The following is a 22,774-nucleotide window of genomic DNA, read 5'->3' on the forward strand; positions in this document are numbered from 1 at the left end:
AGACTGTTCCTTACGATGAAATATCACATCTATCTAGTATATTAACCAGTTAGTATACTCTATATTGATGTTCAGAGGTGTTATCCTTCGGAAATATAGCAAAATGTTGCCTCCACAATTCCGACGGCTGAAAAATACGACCCCCCCTTCACCACTGTGTGGGGGGTTATGGCATATAATACAAGTATGGAGGGAATGCGGGGGCTGGGGGGGTCTCTCCCCGCATATATATGTGGTGTAAAGGGGGTTGAAAGAAAATAAAAAGTTGGCATTTTCATCCGTCGGAATTCTGGGGGTCACAGTAATCACTTCCGCTTTGGATTTTAGAGAAGACTTTTACATTGCAAGGTGGCCACCACTGCATTTGTTTTGGGTCAGATTTCTGTTTTCCTGGATATGACATAAGCTCCCGGCATGCTTTAAGTTTAACTTGCCCCACTATCTAACGCCGTTCAGCAAATTTGGAGTTCTGATGTTGAAGAGCAGACATTTCTCGGATTAGATTCATTTTAAGGTAAGTATCTTGTCATTACATATGACATTGTAATTTTCAATTTCAACATACACTATGCCGCAAAAATTGTGCTGAATCCCGCTTAGGGCATTTCGGTTTATTGGATTTTTAATGGGCGACCAGCGAAGCAATTTTTTGAATGTTTATTTTCAGAAACCGTATTGTCATCCCTAAAATTTTAAACACCATTTACTGCATTTGAAAGGGTACTAATTGAACATATTTTAAATATTGGGGTAAGTGTTTGTGTAACTGAACATATTTTCCACAACCACTAACATGATGGCGATATTTATTTAATTTGAATTAAGATTATATGATATGGCATTTATAACGCACCTGCACACAAGTGTTTCTAGGCGCGACAAGACAAGGAGGGGGAAACAAAGGGAGGAAAAAATACCAACCTTACTAGGCCTTGAGTCATTCAGATCGGCCAAGTGCAGGGAAGAGGAGAAGAGCCATGGGAGAGGCGGGAGGGGAAGTGAAGTTAACTCACAAGTACAGGAGGGAGGTGGGAGGGGAAGGGAAGTGCAGTTAACTCACAAGAGTCTCGGGAGGATAGCTCAGTGGCAACATGCTCGCCTTGATGCCCGGGTCCGCGCTTAGAAACCTCTGGGTATTAAGCGCGTTATAAATAACCTATCATTTCATATCATATGATAGCGGGTGGCTCATAAGTGCAGAGAGAAGGGACTGTAGGGTTGCAGATACAGACCTTAAGTGCTGGGGAGCCCAGAGGCAGTGCAAGGGCAACGAGACATGCAAGAGCCGGGGCCAGAGTTCAGAGGGAGACCAGGTAACCAGTGCACGGAGAAGTCAGGTGCATAAGCAGGGGAGCGGAAGAGAGAAAGCGGAAGCGAAAAGGAAGGTCTTGAGTTGCTTCCGGAACCAGAGGTGGTTCTGCTCAAGTTTGAGAGAGGCAGGGAGGCTGTTCCAGAGGGAGGCCCCAGCAGAGGAGATAGATCTGCACCCAACTCTCTGCTTGGAGAAGCGTCTGACCCTCAGAGAGCTGCAGTTGGATCGGCGGAGAGCTTGAGAAGGAAGATGTATTCACGCAAAAGAATTAGGCTGTTTGTGAACAGCACATTCCATTTAAGACATATGAGAGTCGTATAGAATTATAAGATATGTTCTTTGAAAGTTGGTAAGATTGAGATATAATTGATGTTCACACCTTTTTCTTATTTTTCTTATTTCTTATCATTATTCCACTGTGAATTTTACTATGGAATGGTGGTTGTTTGGGTATTCCACACACCCGGAATTGCACCTATGCAATGAGAGGGCTTTTCACGTCTTGCCTGCTGGCCCTAATGGTATTAGTGGTGCCTTGCCGGTAGTGGGATTGCTATTGTTTGGTCCATTTTGTAAAAGGATGCTGAATTAAAATGGATATCAATTAATTATTCTTCATCGAAACTAGGTAGGTGTATGATTTTCTTACTTGTGCTTTTTTATGCTTTTTATGGCACCCTGTGGCTTGAAGCATCTATCGGTTGCTTGCCTTGAATAAACGACTTTGATTTATTGGCTCTGTATTTCCTTGAACTCTTCTTGAAATCAATAAGCAACACTGTCTATTTTAGTTTGAAAATTGGTTTTGTATCGCAAATACATACTGTTACTCGTGAAAGGATTGTGAAGAACTGCATACAATAGTACACACTTGAAAAAGTCTAGATGTAGCTTAGATGTCTTTCCTAGGTTGAACTCAGCTCCTTACTGATATGAACCAATGGTGCTTCCCTCACTCCTAAAGGTATGAAGCTTCACTGGTGGCCATGTGGACTATTATTTTGCTCTGTGCAGTTTTGATCTCTTGAAACAGCTTCTTTCCTGGTATTTTAAGTATATACAAAAGGCTGAAAATCAGCCTGTAATCAGATGGCAACGTACCAAGATGATGTGTTCACTATACCAAGCTAATTAGGCTACACATTGAACCCAATCAGATATAGTCTTATTCCAGGCTTGCTCCTGGTCATACTAACGCAAACATAATTTGGTGTAAATTGGGCAAACATGGCTCCCAGTGACGTAACCTGCTTATCAATCTAGAAAAAGCAATGTTACCACCCTATATGAGTTCACGATTTGACCTCTCACTTCTCATCTGCCGGGCCCGTTTCATCTAGAGGCAATTGAATGCGCTGGCCTTTCCATAGAATTGCCCCAGTGGGTTTCCGTTCCATTTAATATATATGTAATGGGCTAGTACAATTGCAATAGTATCTCTTCATGGCCGACCCATTGAAAATGACATGCATGGAAAAGCTAGCTGTATCAAGATCCACACCAGATTCACCTTCTAATGCAGTTGGGAACAATGAAAAGAAATCCACAAAATACCCAAGTAAACTATTAAAGTTGACCTTCAATACACCTAACATGCCTTACTCCCAATGCACAATACCGTACAAAAATGTACCTTTGCAGGATCTAGGGATGGGGCCAGCCATTCATGTTGTTACTTACTGGGAAAGTAGATCAGCGTGGTAATAGTAATCTGATAGTTTGTTGAGAAAGGACCGGGGTTCCAAGATGAATGTGGGTAGCACCACCCGGGATAGGTCCATGCCTGGTCTCAGCTGTTTCAGTAGAGTCCACATTAAACCTTTGTTTTCTTCAGAGACTATCTCAGTTTGCGATCTTTCTCCAGTCTAACAGCAGAGAAAAGGACAGAAGGAACCATGTAAAAGGTATGGAGTTATTATAAATCAAAGGTTCTATATGCATGAGCAATTTTAAGCCAGCTGCTGTCTTATAATGCACATCAAAACACGTTGTCACATTTTGCTGCTTAAAATCACAAAAATATTCCACAACTATGCTCAGTGCAGTGTTTCAGGCTGTGGGAACAATATTAGATTCTTAATTAAATGATGAGGCATCTTAATGGTTAATGTGTAAGGCATCGAGTTATACATTCAGCCTCATAATGTCCCATGGTGTTGAATATAGGATGGTAGGGACGCCTCACTACAGCACAGACACATCCCTATACAAGCAGTGCTTACATTCAGTCCAAGTAAAATGAGCAGGCAGACAGATGTAGGATATTCAAATTCATTTATGGTGTAGTAACAGTTGACATGCTATGGTAAAATCCAATTAAAGTTTATCAAATCTGGTCGAAGATAGTTTACAGTTGATCACATCTTTAATGAGTACCATTAAGTTGGGTAACAATAAACATGTGTTATCTGTCAATAGCGCCAAGATGCCCCTCTGTGGGTGAAAGTGCACTCTACAAATACACCTGTTATGTTATGTATATTGGTTAGATGTAGAGAAGAGGCCTGCAATCTTTGGCTATTTAGATGTTTTTCACTATAACTCCCATCATTCCTAGCCAGCATAATAAATGGTCAGGGGTCATAATAGATGGAGAGCCAAATGTGGACCCTTGTTAGAGAGCTCTTGCTAGAGGATATGTCCATTGGGGACCCATACCAGTGACAGTTTTATCAACCCTAGGATATTGGGATAAAGCCATTACAAAATTGAGGGTGGACATGTGTCCAGGTCTGCTCAGCCCTATTACTTTTTAACCCAATGTGTGTGTGTAGTCAGTTTCTTTATTTTCAAAAGAGTGGGAACATGGGGTATTCTGTCTTAGCCAGAGAAAGGATGAACAGAGAGACACATCTGAAACTGAATATACTCAACGTGTTGATGTATTTCTACTTTAAGGGGATTTTCCTCTGCAGAGGTTCTAACTAAGCTTCATAAAGTATCTTCTTAATTGTATGCAATGTTAAGACATGATTAACTGGAAAATCTGGTAAACGTTATGAATTTTAATCCACTTTATCAATTGGTCTCACATCGTATATGTACTGGAATACCCTAAATACGTTTCTCATTTCATTTAATTTGAACTATGTGTCAATACTGTTTATACAACGATGCTGTAATAAGGTGTGCCCACAGTCCTATATTGAACACACCATGGGACATTATGAGACTCACTGCATAACTAAGTGCTTCAAATCATTAGGAATTCTTTGTAATGTATAAAATAGGATCAAATGAAAGCTTAGAGTGAATTACAGGACCTCTGGTAGCAGCCCTGTATTTATGGTTAATTTGCTCAACCCGTAAGAAGAGCAGTTTTCGGGTGGCTTATAACTTTGGTGCCGTTTGACGAATCCTCAACAAATTTTGCTAAAAAAGTATATTGGGCACCGCCGAATAATTTTGCGAAGTTTGGTGCGGTTTCAACAAGGGGGGGGGGGCAAAGTAGTAAGGGGGATGGCAAAACTTTGGAAATCCAGATATACATACATTGACATTTTATTTGCTGCGGTCTGGTCTCGAAAGCACCTCGAAACCGTGCTTTTGCAATTTGGTGTAAATCCGCCCAGTAGATTTTTTTCAAATGGCCAAAAAGTGGGTACAAATAAATGAGTGATATCTGTGTCCGGTCCGCGGACTCATTGCTTGATTTGGTGACACCTTTGGGCCGATCAAGGAGCCACTTGACGTTTGTGGATGTCAAACACGCAAGCTGATTGGTTATTAAAAAATGGGAGGTGCGTCAAACTTTTTTAAAAGGATGCCATATTGGATCTGCGGACCACGTCCAAGTCTGTGCTCAGCGCGATGGAAAAAAAATCAGGAAAATAGATTTGCAGTTATTTTGTGGATGAAAGACTGTTTGGGAAAGGTGGGGGAGGGGAACAAGTTGACCCGTTGTTATAGGTGAAAAACAGCTATGTAATTGTCGCTGAGTCTGCAGTTATTTTGACTGTCTGCGACCCACACGGACACCTACTGAGCTACAAAGGCATATCCCAAGCAGCGAACACGAACACCCGCCCGCAGACACCATATGTCTGGGTATATTTATACATATTTCATGAAAGTAGTGAGTGTGAGTAATATATATGTGTCTGGAATAAAAATATATATGTCATTTGTTACTCAAGTGTGTAAAGTGGTTATACCGTAGCTAAAGAGTATAGTTGTGGCCATGGTTAGGTTATACCATGGCTAAAGAATATAGAGTTGGCAATTGCCTATTACCATGCCCCCATGAATCTAGACACTGGCCATAGCCACAGTTTTATGTGCCCAGTGATTATGTAATTAATATGAATATTGTACATTGAATAATGTGGTTATTGGGGTTACAAATTGTATTAAACCTCATATTAGGTATGGGCATTTAGTTGGATATAATGTTTTTGGAATAAAAACACATATGCATATGACAGTTGTTACTGAAGTGTGTAAAGTGGTTAGAATGTGGACACTGGTCATGGCCACAGTAATATGGGCATAGTGATTATGTAATTAATATGAATATTGTACTTTGAAACATTAGGCTATTGGGATAGGTTAGGTATGGACACTTTGTTGGATATTGTGAGATGGGTATAATTTGCCCTGCTGTGTCTGTAAATAAAGGAACATATAATTAGGCGTAGGACATATGCAGGACATATGTTGCAAAATAGAATTAGTTACAGTTGTACTTGTTTCTTTTATTTGACCCTCATAAGTCGTACATTGTATGTACTAAGTTTGGTACAACATTTGTGTGTGGTACGCTGTTGTATTCACATGTAGTAATTATTGGGTCATTGGAAAAGAAATCCAAGCTGGATTGTAAAAACCCATTGAGTACATTTACAGTTTGCACCTCCACTTATACAAACTCTCATAAGCTAAACGTATCTATTTCCTACTTTTTCTATACACCTATAATGTTCTTCAAAGTTACATCCAACTACTTTGTACAGTGTGGGCAGTGCCAAGGTGGTAAGTGCCCTTTTCTCCAAAGAAACCGCAGTAGAATTTAGTTTTTGTAGAAATAAAATGTCTCAATACCAAGTTATTTCTATTGTAGACAGCAGATCTGCCAGGTGGTGGTGATGGTGGGGGGACCTGGGGAGAAGGGATGCCCAGGAGAGATCTTATTTTCAATTTTGGATAAGCTTCAAACAACTGCCTCCTCTCTGCTGGTCTGTTAGAATGGGAATGACTAAAAGATGTGGGTTGGTCCCTTTGGAGGATTCGTCTGTGGACTATTCTCCTCTCCGCGGACCCCCGAGTCCATAAAAGGGCTGGAAAAGTTGTGAAAAGTTTAGAGAACAAGTAAGAAGGATAGTAGTAGCTGTGGATGGTCACAGTTTTCCCTTGAGAGTTCCTATAGTGGTGTAAAAATCGATTTAAGTATGTCAGCGGAGCCCTGAAGCCGATCACACACCCGCCATTACTCTGCATGGGCACGGTCATGTGATGTCCACAATGCTGTAACGAGACCGCAGACTTCCAATGCACAGAAAGTGTGTAAAAAGTTGTAAAAAAGTATATAGAAGCACTACAAATGGTAGTAGGAGGTGGGGTAGGGCAAAGTTTCAATTTGAACGTTTTTACAGTGGATATAGACAGACATGATAACACTCTTATCAATTGTTGACAATCACAGAGCAGACGTGGAGGAGAGGTGAGAATTGGGGTGCTGCAGCGTAATGGGACCTAATGTGTGCTCTACCCACCTGTTGCCTCATTCAGGCATGGCAGGTGCAGTATGTTGCGGTGCATTGCAGTGCAGTTATCTTGGAAACGCTGTGTCCAAGGGCCTTGAAACATGGTTTTTTGAGCCTTCAAGTTTTGTTTCTGGCGCAGAGACAGTTAAAATGAGCTTTGTCCGGTCCTTATATGACCACATTGATATTTTGCGTGTTGTGGGCCAAATATCTTCGAAATGGTGCACCCTGGGGACTACACATGTGGTTTTCAAGGTCCTATGAGGTCCTTGAAGTTCTGTTCCTCGTGTCCAGATGCTTGATGTTAGCTCTATCCAGTCCAAAGGCCAAAATATACAGTGGGCATGGCTGAAGGCTGTGCTCACTGGTCAGGGCCAAAGGCCCTGGCTAGTGGGCCCAAAAACATGTATATAGTGGGTCCAAAAGAAACATATTGCGGGGAATATGTACAGTGGACATGGCAGGAGGCCATGGCAATGGGTGGGCACGGCCAAAGGCTGTGCTCACTGGCCAGGGCTGAAGGCCCTGGCTAGTGAGCCCGAAAGACATGTACAGACGCCAAAGGCCGTGGCCACCTATTGGGTCCTAAAGAAACATATTGAGGGAACATGTACAGTGGACACGGTCTAACGCCATGGCTAGTGGCCTGTAAAAAAGACTATGGTATAACAAAAACCTTGAAATGTACTAAAAAACCTTAGCTAAGGTGCAGGTAAATTGTGCAGATTTAACGCAACAAAGCCCTTGAAATTCAGCGAATCTGTGAAGTCAGCACGTTCCTGTTGCAAAGCCCATGTGCATATACATATTATAAGAGGAGGAATTCATAATGACATACAAATTGGCATTATGGGGTACATAGCATTATGGGGGACCAACACGAGCGCACAGAGTTAAGCTGTTCGTTACTTCCAACATCCGCTGAATTTCAAGGGTTCCGTTAAATCTGCGCAACTTAACTACACCTTAAGTAAGGTTTTTTCAATGAATATTATATATATATATATATATATATCACTGAAAATACTTTGTTAAAGATACATTATGGTTACATTGCACTAATGAAAACCTATAAAATTCACTGGAAAACCATTGTTAAAGGGACATTATGGTTGCAAGGTAAAATCGAAAAACCAAAGAAATTCACCAGTTATGGTAAGCTGTGCAACCATAACTCGCGACACCTCCATGCACTGCTAAGACTAACACCCACTGATGACATCACTAATTACATCACATATCTTGGCTGGTTGTTTTTGTTCAGTGACAGTTAGTAATGGTGCTGTATATCTAGACGCCAGCTTTCCTTAGGATTTGGTCTGAGCTCATGGTGCACATACATGGGACAATAAGCAGGCCCCAAACGGACAATTCATGTCTATACATGATGATGAACTTTAATCTTATTGTCATTTTCTGGTCATGGTGTTTCTTTCCTCCTTACTAGAGTTCCCCTGTATGTGCCTGAGATGTGTATGTATTGATGCTCTTCATATGTATTTTTTGTACTGAAACATGTGTGAGGGGTGTGTTATTATAGAAAAAAAGTGTATGAGTCCATTTTTGATATTTAACATATAGGTAAAATGCTAATGGTTAGTCAAGAAGGCGGCCATATTGGAACTATATGACCTCTCATTTTAGTGCATTTGTTAAAAATACTTTATATAAGATATATTTTGGTAATTCTATTCCGCATTCGTCCCGGATACCTATTAGCCCAAGTGGGTTAAAGGTGGACAATTTTGCACGGAATTACTGATTTAAGATAATATAATTTGCATCCTGCTTTTCACCATTGCCAACAAGATTAAAGGAACCAATTTTTCATCATTTCCTAATTCACCAGGCATATTTTTACAGCCCAAGTGGGCTGACACAATATCTTGGCCTGAACTGAAATTCGCTGTCAAAGGTTTACAAAATACATATTATATACATTAGTACCAAAATTACAAACATTTCATAAGTAAGAAAGTGCTATGTGCTATGTAAACATCAGAGGACTGTTGTTTACTAAAGTGCTATGTGCTATCAATAAGGTGCTTGTTGTAAAGTGCAACTTTTAAAACCACATGTGGTTTATGCATTAACCATAAGGCTGTATGTAACCCTAGCGGGTGCCTCCATGGTATATTCTTTCATAAATCAAATTAATTCAACATAGATATACTGGAAAGAACATGACGATCTAGAATACATGTTGTAGATATTCATAATAAAACACGTAAGTTGATTTAGTGCAACATAAAAGGCAGTATGTTACCCTTGCGGGCGCCTATATGTTGTGACTTGAGGCTGTATCTAGCCCTTGCGGGTGCCTCGATGGTATGTTCTTAGTATACACAAATCAAATCAACTCAACATGAATATGCTATGGAAGACATAATAATCCATAAAATATGTTGTAAATATTCATAATAAAACACATAGGTTGGTCTGGTTCAACAGTAAAGGCAGTGTCTTACCCTTGCGGGCGCCTATATATTGTAGCTCAACCAGCCTGTGTATTTGATGGTCTGATATTCCCATGCGATTAAAAAAACTTGATGATAATGCACTTTACGTATTGATAAAAACAATACACAATTTCTAAAAATATAAAACTCATTTAAAAAAATGTGTACTAAAATAGTGATTAAAAGATATAAGTGCTACACACAATGAAGAATAAAAGTTGATAAATAGATGCAGAAAGAACTGCAAATGGATGCCTAAACGTCCAAATCAAACATGATTTGCTAGAAACCTTAATTCATTATATGGGCACAGAAGATATGTAAAAAAGCAAAAAATTCAGAAAATTCAGGGAATTTCGGACACTCACATATATACCTATGTTATCATATGAATATAATCAAGAAACTACATAATAATAATAGTTTTACAGTTTTGGAGTTTTTCAAGATCCCAGGAATGCATATAGTTCTTCGTCACGATTATGACCTCCCGGATATTTAGTGTTAAAATCTACTATATATTTGGATTCCATTTGTCTTAAAGTACGCAATCTGTCCCCTCCTCTGGGGTGAATTCCTACTGAGTCAATGATAAAATATTTGAAGGAACTGATGTCATTTTGATGAACCTCTTCAAAGTGTTTTGCAAGTGGATACGACATGTCATGGTTCTTGATGGCACGTAGATGTTGCAATATTCGTAACTTGGCTTCCAGCTTGGTACTACCAATATACCATAAATTACAAGCACAAGTAATCACATAGATAACAAATTGTGTGGAACATCTCAGATCTAGTTTGATTTTAACTTCTTTCTTCGTTCGAGGATGTGAGAAAACTTTCATGTTCATTCCATAACGACAGGCTTTACATTTGGCAAAGGTATAAAGGCCTGATGTTCTTGTGGTTAGCCAAGTATTAATACTTTGTTTGGGCGATTGGAACATACTGGGTGATAGTCTAGTTTGTATAGAAGGTGGTTTTCTATAGGTCACAGTGGCATATGTTGGCAAATGTGGACTGATATCTAGATCTCGTTTCAAAAGGTGCCAATGTCTGTTTAAGATCTGTTTTGTCGCTTTGGCTCCAGAGTTAAATGTGGTGATGAACCTGAGTGAGTAGTCTTTGTGCTGTTGATCCTTTGTTTGATCCCTGAGTGTACTTTTTTTGGCCAGGATCTCCTCACGGGTTTTGTTACAGGTCCGATTATAGGCTTTGTTTATAACTGTTCTCTTATAGCCTCGAGTCAAGAATCTGGCAGCAGTTTTTTTAGCATTTGTTTCCCATACTTCATTCTCACTACAGTTTATTTTCACCCGCGAGAACTCACCATATGGGATACTGTCTTTGAGAGATTGTGGGTGCGCACTTGTTGCGTGTAGTAATGCGTTAGTGCTCGTTTCTTTTCTATGCAACTCCGTGCTTATACTGTTTCCAATGACTTTCACCTTTATGTCTAAATAGACTATTTCTGTTTTACTGTGATGTTCCGTAAATTGTAAATTCTGCTGGTTTTGATTCAGAATATGAAAGAAATGTGTCCATTCCACATTCGTCCCACTCCAGATAATGAATAGATCATCAATATATCTTTGCCACATAATTACTTTATCTGTGTGTTCTTTGTAGTTGTCATTGGAGAAAAGATCTTCTTCCCATGCGCCCATGTACAAATTAGCAAAAGTTGGAGCCACTGCTGTGCCCATAGCCGTTCCACAAATTTGATTATAATATTTAGAATCAAGCATGAAAGTGTTATGAGTCAAAATAAGAGACAGCATATCTAAAAGCATGATGGAATGTTCACGAAAACTCAAAGATCTGGTTGACAAAAATATTTTAACTGCTTGTATGCCGTTTGAGTGGGTGATGCACGTATAGAGAGAAACAACATCTAAGGTAACTAAAAGAAAGTCGGGTTGCCAGGGAATATGTGCAATTTGAATAAAAAATGCTGTGGTATCTTTTGTATAAGGAGGTAAAGTTTCCACAAAGGGAAACAGAAAGTTATCAACAAACGTTGAGGTGTTTTCAAAGAGAGAATCTATTGATGCCACTGATGGTTCTTTGTGGTGGTCTAGTCATCGATTTGTGGATTTTCGGTATAAAGTGAATGATTGGAGTTTTAGGATGGTTTTTAGTTAGATACTGTTTCTCTTTAGGGGTAATGAGTTCCAAACTGTGCCATCGGTCCAACATGATGTCATATTGCACTTTATATTCTGGGTAAGGGTCACAAGGCAGTTTGACATAGTTACTAGTGTCATTCAGTTGTCGAGCTGCTTCTTTTTGATAGTCCTTAGTATTAAGAACTACCACATTTCCGCCTTTATCCGAGGATCTAATAATGACAGGCGTATCTGCTTGTAAATTTTCCATCGCTGTGTGTTGTAGTCTCGTCAGATTCTGGACTGTACCTGGTCTAATCGCCAGTTTTTTTAGATCATCTATAACAAGGTCCTCAAATAAATCTATCCTTGGACAAAATACATTAGAAGGGTTGAATTTGGACTTATTTTTCATTCCACTAGAAGCCGCCATGCAGGTATCTATTTCCATAGGTAATTCGATTTGCCACTCATCCTGTACTGCATGTGAAGGAATCTGGGTGGTATCCATTTCTCCTAAATTTGCAAGATCTCTTAATGCTGGTATATCACTGATGTTCAAATGTGAAGGAATTCTATTCTGTCCAGGCGTTGGTACATTATTCAAACTAGCGTGGAATTTAGTCAATCTTAATTTACGAATAAAACAGTACAGATCGATTCTTACTTGGGAATAGGCAAAGTAAGTAGTGGGGCAAAAAGAGAGTTCTAGTACTTCTTGTTCATATTGGGTCAGGGTTCTATATATATATATCTCATCACGTCATCAGGGAGGCAGTCTCACTTGCAGCAAAGAGCCAGTGCAGGTGTAGTCAGTCAATGTTGATTCTGCTGCAAGGACTTATGGTATCTGTAGTCAGATCTGCAGGGAACCTGACAAAGCCATTTATTTTGCTAATGTGTGTGCTTTCGTGGAAGGTCTCCACTTGCTTAGGCAGAGATGGAATGACACATTTGAAAAACATCACAGCATTACAGCTTACATAGCCCCTCCTGCAGATACCCCGTTATCTGTGCCTGTCTGTACCTGATTTGTTGTTTTGCTCAGAGAGGCATGTATTGGATGTCCAACTCCCCCCACACATTGCTATCTTCAAGGTCTAAATGGTACACTGTGTTAAGTGGGGCAAGAGTCAGTGAAACGGTGTCCGTGCTCTTCATATCGTCAGGGAGGCAGTCTTAGCTTGCAGCTCACAGCTAGGCAGGTGTTATCAATCAGTGATGATTCTACTGCAAGGACTTCTGGTAGCTGTAGTAATCAGGTTTGCAGGGAACGCGCTCACACCCAGACCCACAGCAGGTAGGAACAAAAACAGCCCACCTTGTTAGAGAGCTCTCAGTAAGGCAGGAGGGGTTGGTTAGGTGTCAGTCATTGTATGTGCACTCCAGTTGAAGCTCCATATGTCAGGCCAGTCCCTTTACAGGGTCAGTGGTAGCACAATCATCAACCTATCAGGCTTGTGCCTCTAGAATTCTGAAAGAGGGGATATACAGCCAGTTTATGTTTTAGGCCTGTGACCCGTAGAGCCCAGTGTGTGGTATCTTTGTGTCAAATACAATATCAGGGCTGTGTTACATCACAATCAAGAGGAAAGGGTGGAGTTTGACAAGGGCCCTGGCAAGTCTCTGGGAAGCTTTTCAGCTGAGATATTTTCAGGGCAGGTGGAGCTGGGTTGGAGGGAGTCCAGCAAGAATGAATTGCCTTAGAGAGGCTGGTGGAGCTTGTGCAGTGCCAGCTGAATGTCTGAACGGCTTTGGAAAAAATTATGGAAAGTGCCAGGTCTGGATGTTGTCATTCCTGTATCTCTATAGGTGGAAAAAGTCTGTTAGTTGGAATAGTGACTCATGAAACCATGACGTCTGTTCAAGCCCCCTCCCAGTGTATTGAAAATAAATGTGCATGCATTTGAATACATAGGTCTTTCTGGCTTTGTCAGTCCTGAAATTGCCCCAGAGTACAGCAATCTTGATATCATCAAGGGTATGATTAGCTTCTGAAAAATTCTCACCCACGGGACTCTCGTTAGTATATTGCTTGACACTTTGACAATGGAGGTTCATGCATTTATGTAGAGGTTGACTAGTTTCCCCAACATAGTGGCCACGTCCAGAACATTTCATGCACATAATCAAAAGCCAAACATCGGATGCTTTTTATTCTTAGTTGAGATGTTGGGGGACATTTCTGCAATGTTTGCAAACTTGATAAATGTTTGAGGACATCCATGCATATGTGTGCATTACAGGGTCGGTGAAGAGCAGTTTTTGAACAGTTTACATCTTTGGCACCATTCAACAAAACTACATGACAGTGTCCAATAGAAATATAGACCCAATTTTGAATGCTTTTCCAAAGTTTTCTGCTGTTTTGCCAAGAAAGGGCAAAATTGGAGGGGGGGGGGGCCACAATATTTGGATGGCTTTTAACTTCGACGCCATTTTATGAATCCGCACACAAGATTATAGACCTAACTTTGAAGGTTTGTCCAAGGAATTTTGTCACATTGGCTTGTTGCCACAGTCCGAACTGCTGTACAGATTTGCAGCAAACTTGTGCGAGGAGCATTGGCAAGTACCTGAAAACATGTTTGTTGCAAATCTGCCCTGTGTTTTATTTTTTGAAAAGTGTCAAAATGTAGGCACAACAAATAGTGCTATGACTTTGGTGCCTGAGGCATAGCTTGTGGCCGTGGCCAGATTATAAGGGGCATGGCGAAGACCATGTGCCTGACAATCTGGCCATGGCCACAATGGCCTGTCTATGGTATTAAAGTGGGCATGGCCACAAGGGACCTGCCATGTTGTAAAATAGTCGAACACCAATATGCTTGAATGGCAAAAAAAATCAGTTTGAGGCTACAGCCCTTTTCAAAAGTGTCAAAATGTAGCTACACAATAGTGATGTTAATGTTAAAGGTATTTGTACTGCGCACCGTCACCAACGGAATTGGTCCCCAGGCATTCAGGCGGATCTGAAAAGGCAAATCTGAAAACAATAGGCGGGTGGGCTAGTCGGGTGAAGAAGGGAGTAGGAAAGTGAGAGAAGTGGTGTGCTGTTGGCAGCTTCAGTTCGGTTTTCACTGTGCGCTGAGCTTTGGTGTGATTATCGGACCGATGCGAGACCTTAGGTGCTGTTGATGCAGTTTATGTGTTTGTTGTTGCGGTGTGGTGAAGTGCATATGGTTTGCTGAGCGAGAGGATGGTTGTGTGAGTTATCATTTTGGCACCTAAGCAGTGGGCCTGGACCCCAGGAAGGACACATTTCTACTCCGATTTGCTTAATGGGCTTGCAGCATGACCGAAGCCCATACCCCTTGGGCTTGTGGAAACTGGCCATGGCTGCAAGCCATGAACACTCACCATTGGTCACATTATGGGGGTAGAGTGGACAATGGACCAGGATGCAGGCTAGGTGCAGTGGATAATGAGGACCGTTTGGAGGGGCCGGGGTCATAGCCGAGATTCATGCCCTAGGAAATTCAACCATGTCTTGCACCCCTGCATACGCTGCTGAAAATGACACACACCAGTATGCGCTGCAAAAAGGAGGTTTATAGTCCTTTCATATATGTTAAAAGAGGAATTATTAATAACATAGTGCTGTAACATCATGAAACATTGTCACTTAAAAAAAACATTGAAATTCAGTAAAAAAACCTTGTTAAAGGGACATTATGGTTACTCTGCACCAATCAAAACCTTTAAAACTCACTGACAAAACTTTGTAAAAGGGACTTTATGGTTAAGTTGCACTAATAAAAATGTATACAATTCATTGAAAAAACTTTGTTAAATGGTCGCTATGGTTGCAAGTTAAAATCGAAAAACCAAAGAAATTCACCAGTTATGATAAACTATGCAACCATAACTCCCGCCACCACCATGCACTGCTAAGAATAACGCGCACTGATATTAAATATGACATTACTACTCTGTAGCAATCCTGATTGAATGTCCAACAAGGGGTCCTGTTTAGAATGTTACTAGAAACACAAGAAGGGTGATTGGAAGGCCAATAACAAACTACTTCCATGTATCACAACATGTACTTATTGAAACAGAAACGTTCTACTGAAGTTTTGTTGTCAATACAGCAGTATAATAATACATAAACATAGACAATGGCTGCATCAGGGACCATAGAAGTAGAGTATTCTTCATCTGCTATGTTTGGCCAGTAGAATCATACGTCGAAGCCTATCAGAATCTTGACTAATGTTAAACTTGGAATCAACAGCTAACAATACAAGAATGACTGCACCATTGCGTTAGTATGCAGAGTATATATCCTATATATAGGATTGCAATATGCAATCCTAGGAGTGAAGCAGTGACACATTTTCTACAAATCATTTGCTGCTATGCTTAGTTTTCAACTTGGCTGAAGCAAGCCCCATAGTTGCTTGGACAGATTTCATGGATCTATCTTTATTTGTATAAATAAGGCTGAGATCCAGCCACCAGTAGCTTTGTCTCCCATTCTGGACACATCTTTGTCGTATCCACCTCCACTCTAATGGGTTTTATTTCTGCTCTGAGCATCCAAGTCTTGCGGCCGCAGAACCTCCTGCTATTGACCATCCCTTACAGAATAACACATGCTCTCCTGTTATTCTCCTCCAGTGATCAGTCTAGCTTCAGCATTGTTGGACATTTATCCATGGCCCATCTCATTTACTGTACCCATGACTCCGCAGCTCATGCTTCAGTCTGTGTTTGCATCAGGGAAGGGGAGATCCCAGATGTGGGTTTTACATCCAAGTGGCTGCAGGGGCGAGTCAGTGAGTGATGAGCCTAGGCGCAAATGAGAGGAACAATTCAGCAAATCAGCGGAACAAATGTAGCTAAGATGGTGAGCACAGGCAGGTGTCAGGGATAGGAGCACTGTCTCATTTGCAAATAGCAAAGCCAGGAGCGTGTCTCCTGCCAGGGATGGAGCATCAGTTTGGGCATTCAAAAGCTCCTTAATGAGTCCATTAATGAAAATACAGAACAATTTAGGTGCCAGGACATAACCCTGCCATACACCCTTCTTAATGTCTATACTATTGCTCATGCTCCCATCGGCTCCTCACCGGACAACCGCAGTGTTTCCAGTGTATAGGCTCTGAATGGCAGTTAGACGAGCCTTTGGGATGCCCAAGTACCTTAACACCTCCCACAACCGGTGCCTTGGTACCGTTGCAAAGGCGGTACATAGGTCCATATAAATTGCATATCCACGGACCTTTCTGAGGACTGGGTATTTTTCTCAAATACTAACCGCAGGTGGAGGCTTTGATCGATCGTACTCAAGCCATCACAAAATCCTGCCTGACAGTGGTCAATGATCCTATTGTTCTTAGCCCAATCATCTAGATGGAATAATAGGGCCCTGGCAAATATTTGTACTCCTGCATCCAATAATGAAATCGTTCTATAGTTGGTGAGATCATCCCGACTGAACTTTTTATAAATAGGCACAATATCCATGGTGGTCCAGGACACAGGCACCTGGTTTTTACTCAGAGTGGCATTAAACAATTTTGTAATTGTAATTGGTTATTTATAATGTGCTTCATACCCAGAGGTTTCTAAGCGCGGACCAGGAGATTGAACCTGTGTTGCTTCGCGTTGTCTTGCTTCCAATACAAGCGCGTTGCCCTTGAGCTATCCTCGGTGCCTTATTGTCAAATAAGGACCCCAAACAATAGGTTAGTTTCTGTAGAAATCTATCGGGACCCTATGTGGTCCTAGGGCCTTACCCAATTTTTGATTCAGGAGAGCTTGCTCTACCTCATTATTTATGAGATCATGCGGGGGACAGTTGTGTACACGACCAACACCCAGTCTGGAGTAGCTCATTTCCCCATCAACCTGATAGAGATTCCCATAGTGTTCTACCCAACACTGTTTTCCAGGTTACTACCTTTCAAAAGATTAGGCCCTGTTCTTTTAGGCGCCCCCATCATAGCCCAGATACACTTTCAGTCCACACTCCCTATTGTTGGCAATAGTTTTTCCCAAACATCTTCATGCCACACATTCTTTTTGTCCTTCAGCATTTTCCGGTACTCTCAATTCTCTCATGACCAGAGAATGCCTTCACTAGATCCCAGGTCTCCAAATTTACAAAGATATGATATGATAGGTTATTTATAACGCGCTTAATGCCCAGAGGTTTCTAAGCGCGGACCCGGGGATCGAACCTGTGTTGCTCCTTGTCCTCTTGCTTGCAAGGCGAGCATGTTGCCCCTGAGCTATCCTAGATGTAGTCAATATTTCTTACAGCCAAGTTATTATCAAAAGTAGGCGCTGCTGGGGAGTCACCAGGGAAGCAGCCATTGCATGTCCCCAAATTTGCAGACATCAGCAGAACAGCTGCGTCTTCTGCATATTTATGTTGACGCACTGTAAAAGCCGAATTGAAAGGTCTTAATCCCCAATGGCTATCTTCTTCAGACGTGATGTCCACCAAAACATGACGAGGCTCAATCTGGAGATTGAGGTTCCTCGTGACTAAAATCTTCACGGGTCAAGGGGAACTCACTACATTCTAGCACCTTATTAGTAATGCTCTCTATAAGATCCAAGCCCCTGCCTGATGAAACCCTGTTATAAAAATGGATCAATAAAATTAGTGAATTGTCCCCCAATTTTAAACGAGTCAACTAAAACATCTGATGAGTCCATATCTATCTGAGTGACAGATTTAAACAAGGCAACATTAACCCAAGTCACCAAACTCCTGCTTGGGCACCCTCACACACCCTTGCTTGCTGTTTTAAAAAGGGTGACATACCCTTGAATATGCTGGGGTTCCAGAACCCAAGATTCCTGGAGACAAATCAACCCGAAACATCCCAGACAAAGGTAAGCCGATCAGTATCAGAGAGGTACTTTTCTGCTCCAGCAATGTTCCACGATAGAGCCCGTGCCCCAGGCAAGTGTGAGCCAAACTGTCTGAGTTCAAAGTTGCTTGCAGCACCCCACTGTCCATCACCGGGGTGAGAACAGATGAAACATGACTCTGCCCCTGCCCGGGACGCCCGGACCTTCAGTTCCTGGGGCCCAACTCTGCACTACCACTAAGCTGTAACAGTCTATGCTGGATTCCCCTCCTACTGGGATAGTGCTCTCTGGGTCCACTCTGCAGCTGGGGTATCCTATAGGTTTGTTCCCCATACTAGTCCAGTTGTGAAAAGGTAAGAAGGGCTGATGTTGCACTCTCATGCGCCATACGACGTACCAGACTGACCATACGTGCGCCCCATACTCCCTTTTCGCAGTGCATGGTGCCATTCAGGAGGGGGTATCTTAATCATTATGGACAACTCCTGTGGAGGCAGGGGTCGCTGTTCCATTTCTAAAATACCCCTTACCAGCTTGGATTCTTTCAAGACAATTTTTATTGCGTCCTTTCCTCGGGCCCTATTAATCTTTTACACGCTCGTGTCTACTGTCCTGACTTTTTGGGACATTCACAAGATAAAAACAGTCCTGGGGTTGGTTGTGGTGATCAATGCCAAACAAAAGTGAGGGTTGAAAGGACCTAGAATCGGCCCTGACCACCACACCAACCACTTGCTCGTCCATAGATGACTGAACAGAGGAGCAGTTGGGCGGCAGTGCTATCTGCACAGATGATCCTGTTGCGGTACTGGGCCCTCGATTGTAACCCACTCCATCCAAAACTCTCCTCTCAGCCACCACATGCATCCCTACCCCTGGTGAAAATGGGACCTGGGACATCAGGTCCTCGAACAACTTTGCCAACCTGTGGATGTTGCTTTTGAGTTCATTTTCTTTCCGCATCTGTGCCAAACACCTACAACTCTCACAACCCCCTGTGTCAGGAACCCCAGTATCAACAGTGCCTTGATCTTGGCTCCCCCTCCTCCCCCCTTTGGCATTAAGTGCGGTGCAGCAGAGATAGGAATAGTTATAACCAAATCAGGGATTATGGGAGATGTTAGGTCAATGCCAAGGTGTCCTGCCATTTTTTCGACCGCAAAAGTTTCGTATGGCAAACTTTCTCATTTTTTTTGTCGAAATGCCATTCTTTTGAATGACAATTTCTTTGAAAAAAATTTGAAAGTGCCGTCGACATGGGTTAGGGCTGGGGCTTGGGTTAGGGTTGGGGGGTGGGAGGGTGGCGTGGGGGTTGAGGGGGTTGGGGGGGAACCTCCCCAATATACACGAACACCTTGAACCATTACATGGAGCTGTGCGGTGCTAAAATTACAGCACTGCACAGCTCCATGTAACGTTTCAAAGTTTTAGTGTATATTGGCATTTTAATTTATTTTTTTTGTAACTTTGAAAGGTTACATGGAGCTGTCCAGTGCTGTAATTTCAGCACTGGACAGCTGCATCTAACGTTGCAAAGTTACAAAAATAAAAGCATTGAAATGCTACTTTTAACATGTAAAAGTGCATTTCAATTGAAACCAGTCCATGACTATTGTCGACGGATTGGTTTCGAAAGAAATGCACTTTACATGTTAAATATAAGCTGTCTCAGCTTTGTTTGTCGAAACATTTTTTCGTAATTATCACTATAAACCCACAATGCCAAGGGTAGGAATAATCAAGGCCTCAAACATATTACCAACAGGAACCCCTGGTGGATTAAATACAATGTCCCCTGGTAGCCCACCATCCCAACTGTCCCAACAATCCTGTCACCCTCCCTGGGCTTCTTGGCCAACGAAGCTGCATCTTCTCTGCAGATTTTGTAGTGCAACCCTTCATATCCTCTCTGCACACTTTCAAATTGGTATCCTGGGAGTATCTTGCCCACATCTACGGGTACCCAAAGTGTTCATACGCGGGCCCATCCTATCTTTGGCTGGTGCATGCATCTCTTTCAGGCTAAGTTTGCGTTTAGGGCCTCCCTATTCATTTGCACATCAGGTACCCCTTCTTCCCTTCCTCAATGACCTTGCTTATTGTGTCAGTCTCCTCCATGCCCATTTTACTACAATTTAGATGTAGTTCTTAATCCCAGGGGATTTCCTTTTGTCCCCTTCACTTTGTTTTTGTTACCACCTCCTAGCCCTTCCTTGTGGGATACATTTCAAACAAGAACCCTGCTATTTCCTCAATCATAGCATTAGCTTCATCAATCCTTGCCACAAACTTAGATGTGCCTTCCTTTTAGACATATCCGCGAAAAACTACTCCTCCCACACTTATGAACCCAATAAACAAGCACAATATAATAGAATAAAACAAATAAAATGATAAAATCAGGCAGTGTCCGTGTCCTGCCCCGCTTTAATCCGGTGTAACAGCCTTTGCACATTATTCCAGGTTAAATAATGTGCCAACCCAATGTTAATCCTTCACAAACTCCACAGGCAGATGCAACTATAATAACTTTCGGCAGACTGGCCACAGGACCATGTGATGAATATAAACAAGAAGTGCACCAGGCAGCAACGGCAGCGACAAACAGTGTCCCAGGCTTCGCCTGACGGGCTTCGCCGCAATGGTGTGAGCAGCCCCCTTTAAAGCTTGTGCTGGCTCTTCCACCACCACTTAAAGGAACATGCACAGCATGCACGAAAAGGGCCGCGAGGCAGTAATGGCAGCGACAAACAGTATCCCAGGCTTGGCCTGACGGGCTTTGTATGCGTTATATGTACACCCTAGTGTACAGCTAACTCCAGCTTTAACTATGCAAGACATTAGCAATTCTCTCAAAGCACCGCAATATCTCTGGGTTAGAGAGCGGTCGAAAATCCAAAACCATAAGAAGAATTGTTTAATGAATTTAAAGTACTGTAGATTCTATGTAATGGAAACAAATGACTAAGCTGGTTGATAAGAGTATGCAAACAGAGAGAACATGATTTCCAGAAAAACAGAAGCTGTTCAGAAAGAACTTCTGAATGTCTGGAAGTAGAAGTGCAGCCCAGGCATGAAACCTACAGGGAAATCAAAGCAAGGACACATCATAAAGCCAAATGCTCCACTTGCTGGGCAGGAGCTACGGCCTTGCGTAAAAAATGCAGCCGCCGGGAAATAAGAACCAGCTCCAAGGTCAGAGATGACAGGCTGGAGAGTGAGGGCAGTCAGCAGTTGCACACTCGCTCAAAAATGTATAAAACACTGAACTGTTACTAATTGAAAATGGTACAAGAGGACTACTAACTTCATTACTGGGCGAGTCAAAGTTCTCTAAATATGCTGCAGAAAAGCCAGTTGGCAGAAAAAACGGGAGCATATCTTTTGATTTTTAAAACTATCAAACACACAGACCAACAGATACTCATGAAGATTTATCACCCAGCTGGATTAAACAGAGCGGCAAATTGCAGGCAATGTGTGTGCGCCCACCAGTTATTCGCTTTTTCCGAAAAAAAAACATTTTGGCGATACCTTCTTATTTTGCAGTATAGCGAATTGATTTTTCCATTTGTGGAGAAGTTGATTTATGTAATCTAGTGTTCAAAAAGACCATCGCCATCCACCTGCATGAAATGCTCACTCAACACAATCTACTACACGACGACCATTCACGGGTCCAGCTGCGTTGCAACACAAGGACCGCCACCATCCACGCAATTAAAGACACTCTCCAGATCCTGGACAAAGAGCACTCCTGCATACTCGCACCTTCTCATCCTCTCTGCTGCCTTTGATACCGTTGACCATCAAGCCCTCATCAACATTCACACTTGACCATGGGCTTTGAGGGAACAGTCCGGCAGTGGTTCGCCTCTACTTCTCCAACAGAGACCAACGCGTCCAGAAGGGCCCCAACAGATCCCAGCACCCTACAGTGACCGGGAGAGTTCTACAAAGCTTCACCTGGTCTCCTATCATCACCAACCTTCACATGGAACTTCTGGGGGAATTCCTTGCCGATACAAAAGTCAATCGACATCAATATGCAGATGGCACGCAGCTTTACCTAAAGATTGATTGCATCCGTGACATCCATTGGCTCAAGCACTGTCTCCTTCATTCACCTACCTAAAGCTTAACCCTACAAAGACCAACTTTATTCTGCTAGGAATCATAAAGCTACATGGATTCATGCCTCCGTGTTTTGATTTAAGCGCAATGTAAATAGTGCTGTTTTTTTGAAGAATGAATAGCTCACTCTCCACTTTGCTGTTGAAAGGTATGAGTTCTTTGATTCAGCAATTGAAAGGTAAATTATGGACTGGTTCCCTTTGAAGCTGTGGTATATTTTATAGGTGC

The 22,774-nt window shown here is 42.0% G+C and overlaps 1 protein-coding gene across 11 annotated transcripts in view; it reads right to left on the reverse strand.

Moving 5' to 3' along the window:
- OSBPL5 (oxysterol binding protein like 5) overlaps positions 1-22,774 on the reverse strand; it is a 1,112,782-nt gene that overhangs the window by 228,080 nt on the left and 861,928 nt on the right. For all 11 annotated transcript variants that reach the window (XM_069624153.1, XM_069624161.1, XM_069624156.1 and 8 more), the window contains one exon: positions 2,993-3,177. In XM_069624153.1, coding sequence (XP_069480254.1) covers positions 2,993-3,177 — 185 coding nt within the window. The remainder of the gene's footprint in view (positions 1-2,992; positions 3,178-22,774) is intronic.

This window comes from Ambystoma mexicanum, chromosome 11 (assembly GCF_040938575.1).
Source record: "Ambystoma mexicanum isolate Mex_15411 chromosome 11, UKY_AmexF1_1, whole genome shotgun sequence".
Classification (NCBI taxonomy): domain Eukaryota; kingdom Metazoa; phylum Chordata; class Amphibia; order Caudata; family Ambystomatidae; genus Ambystoma; species Ambystoma mexicanum.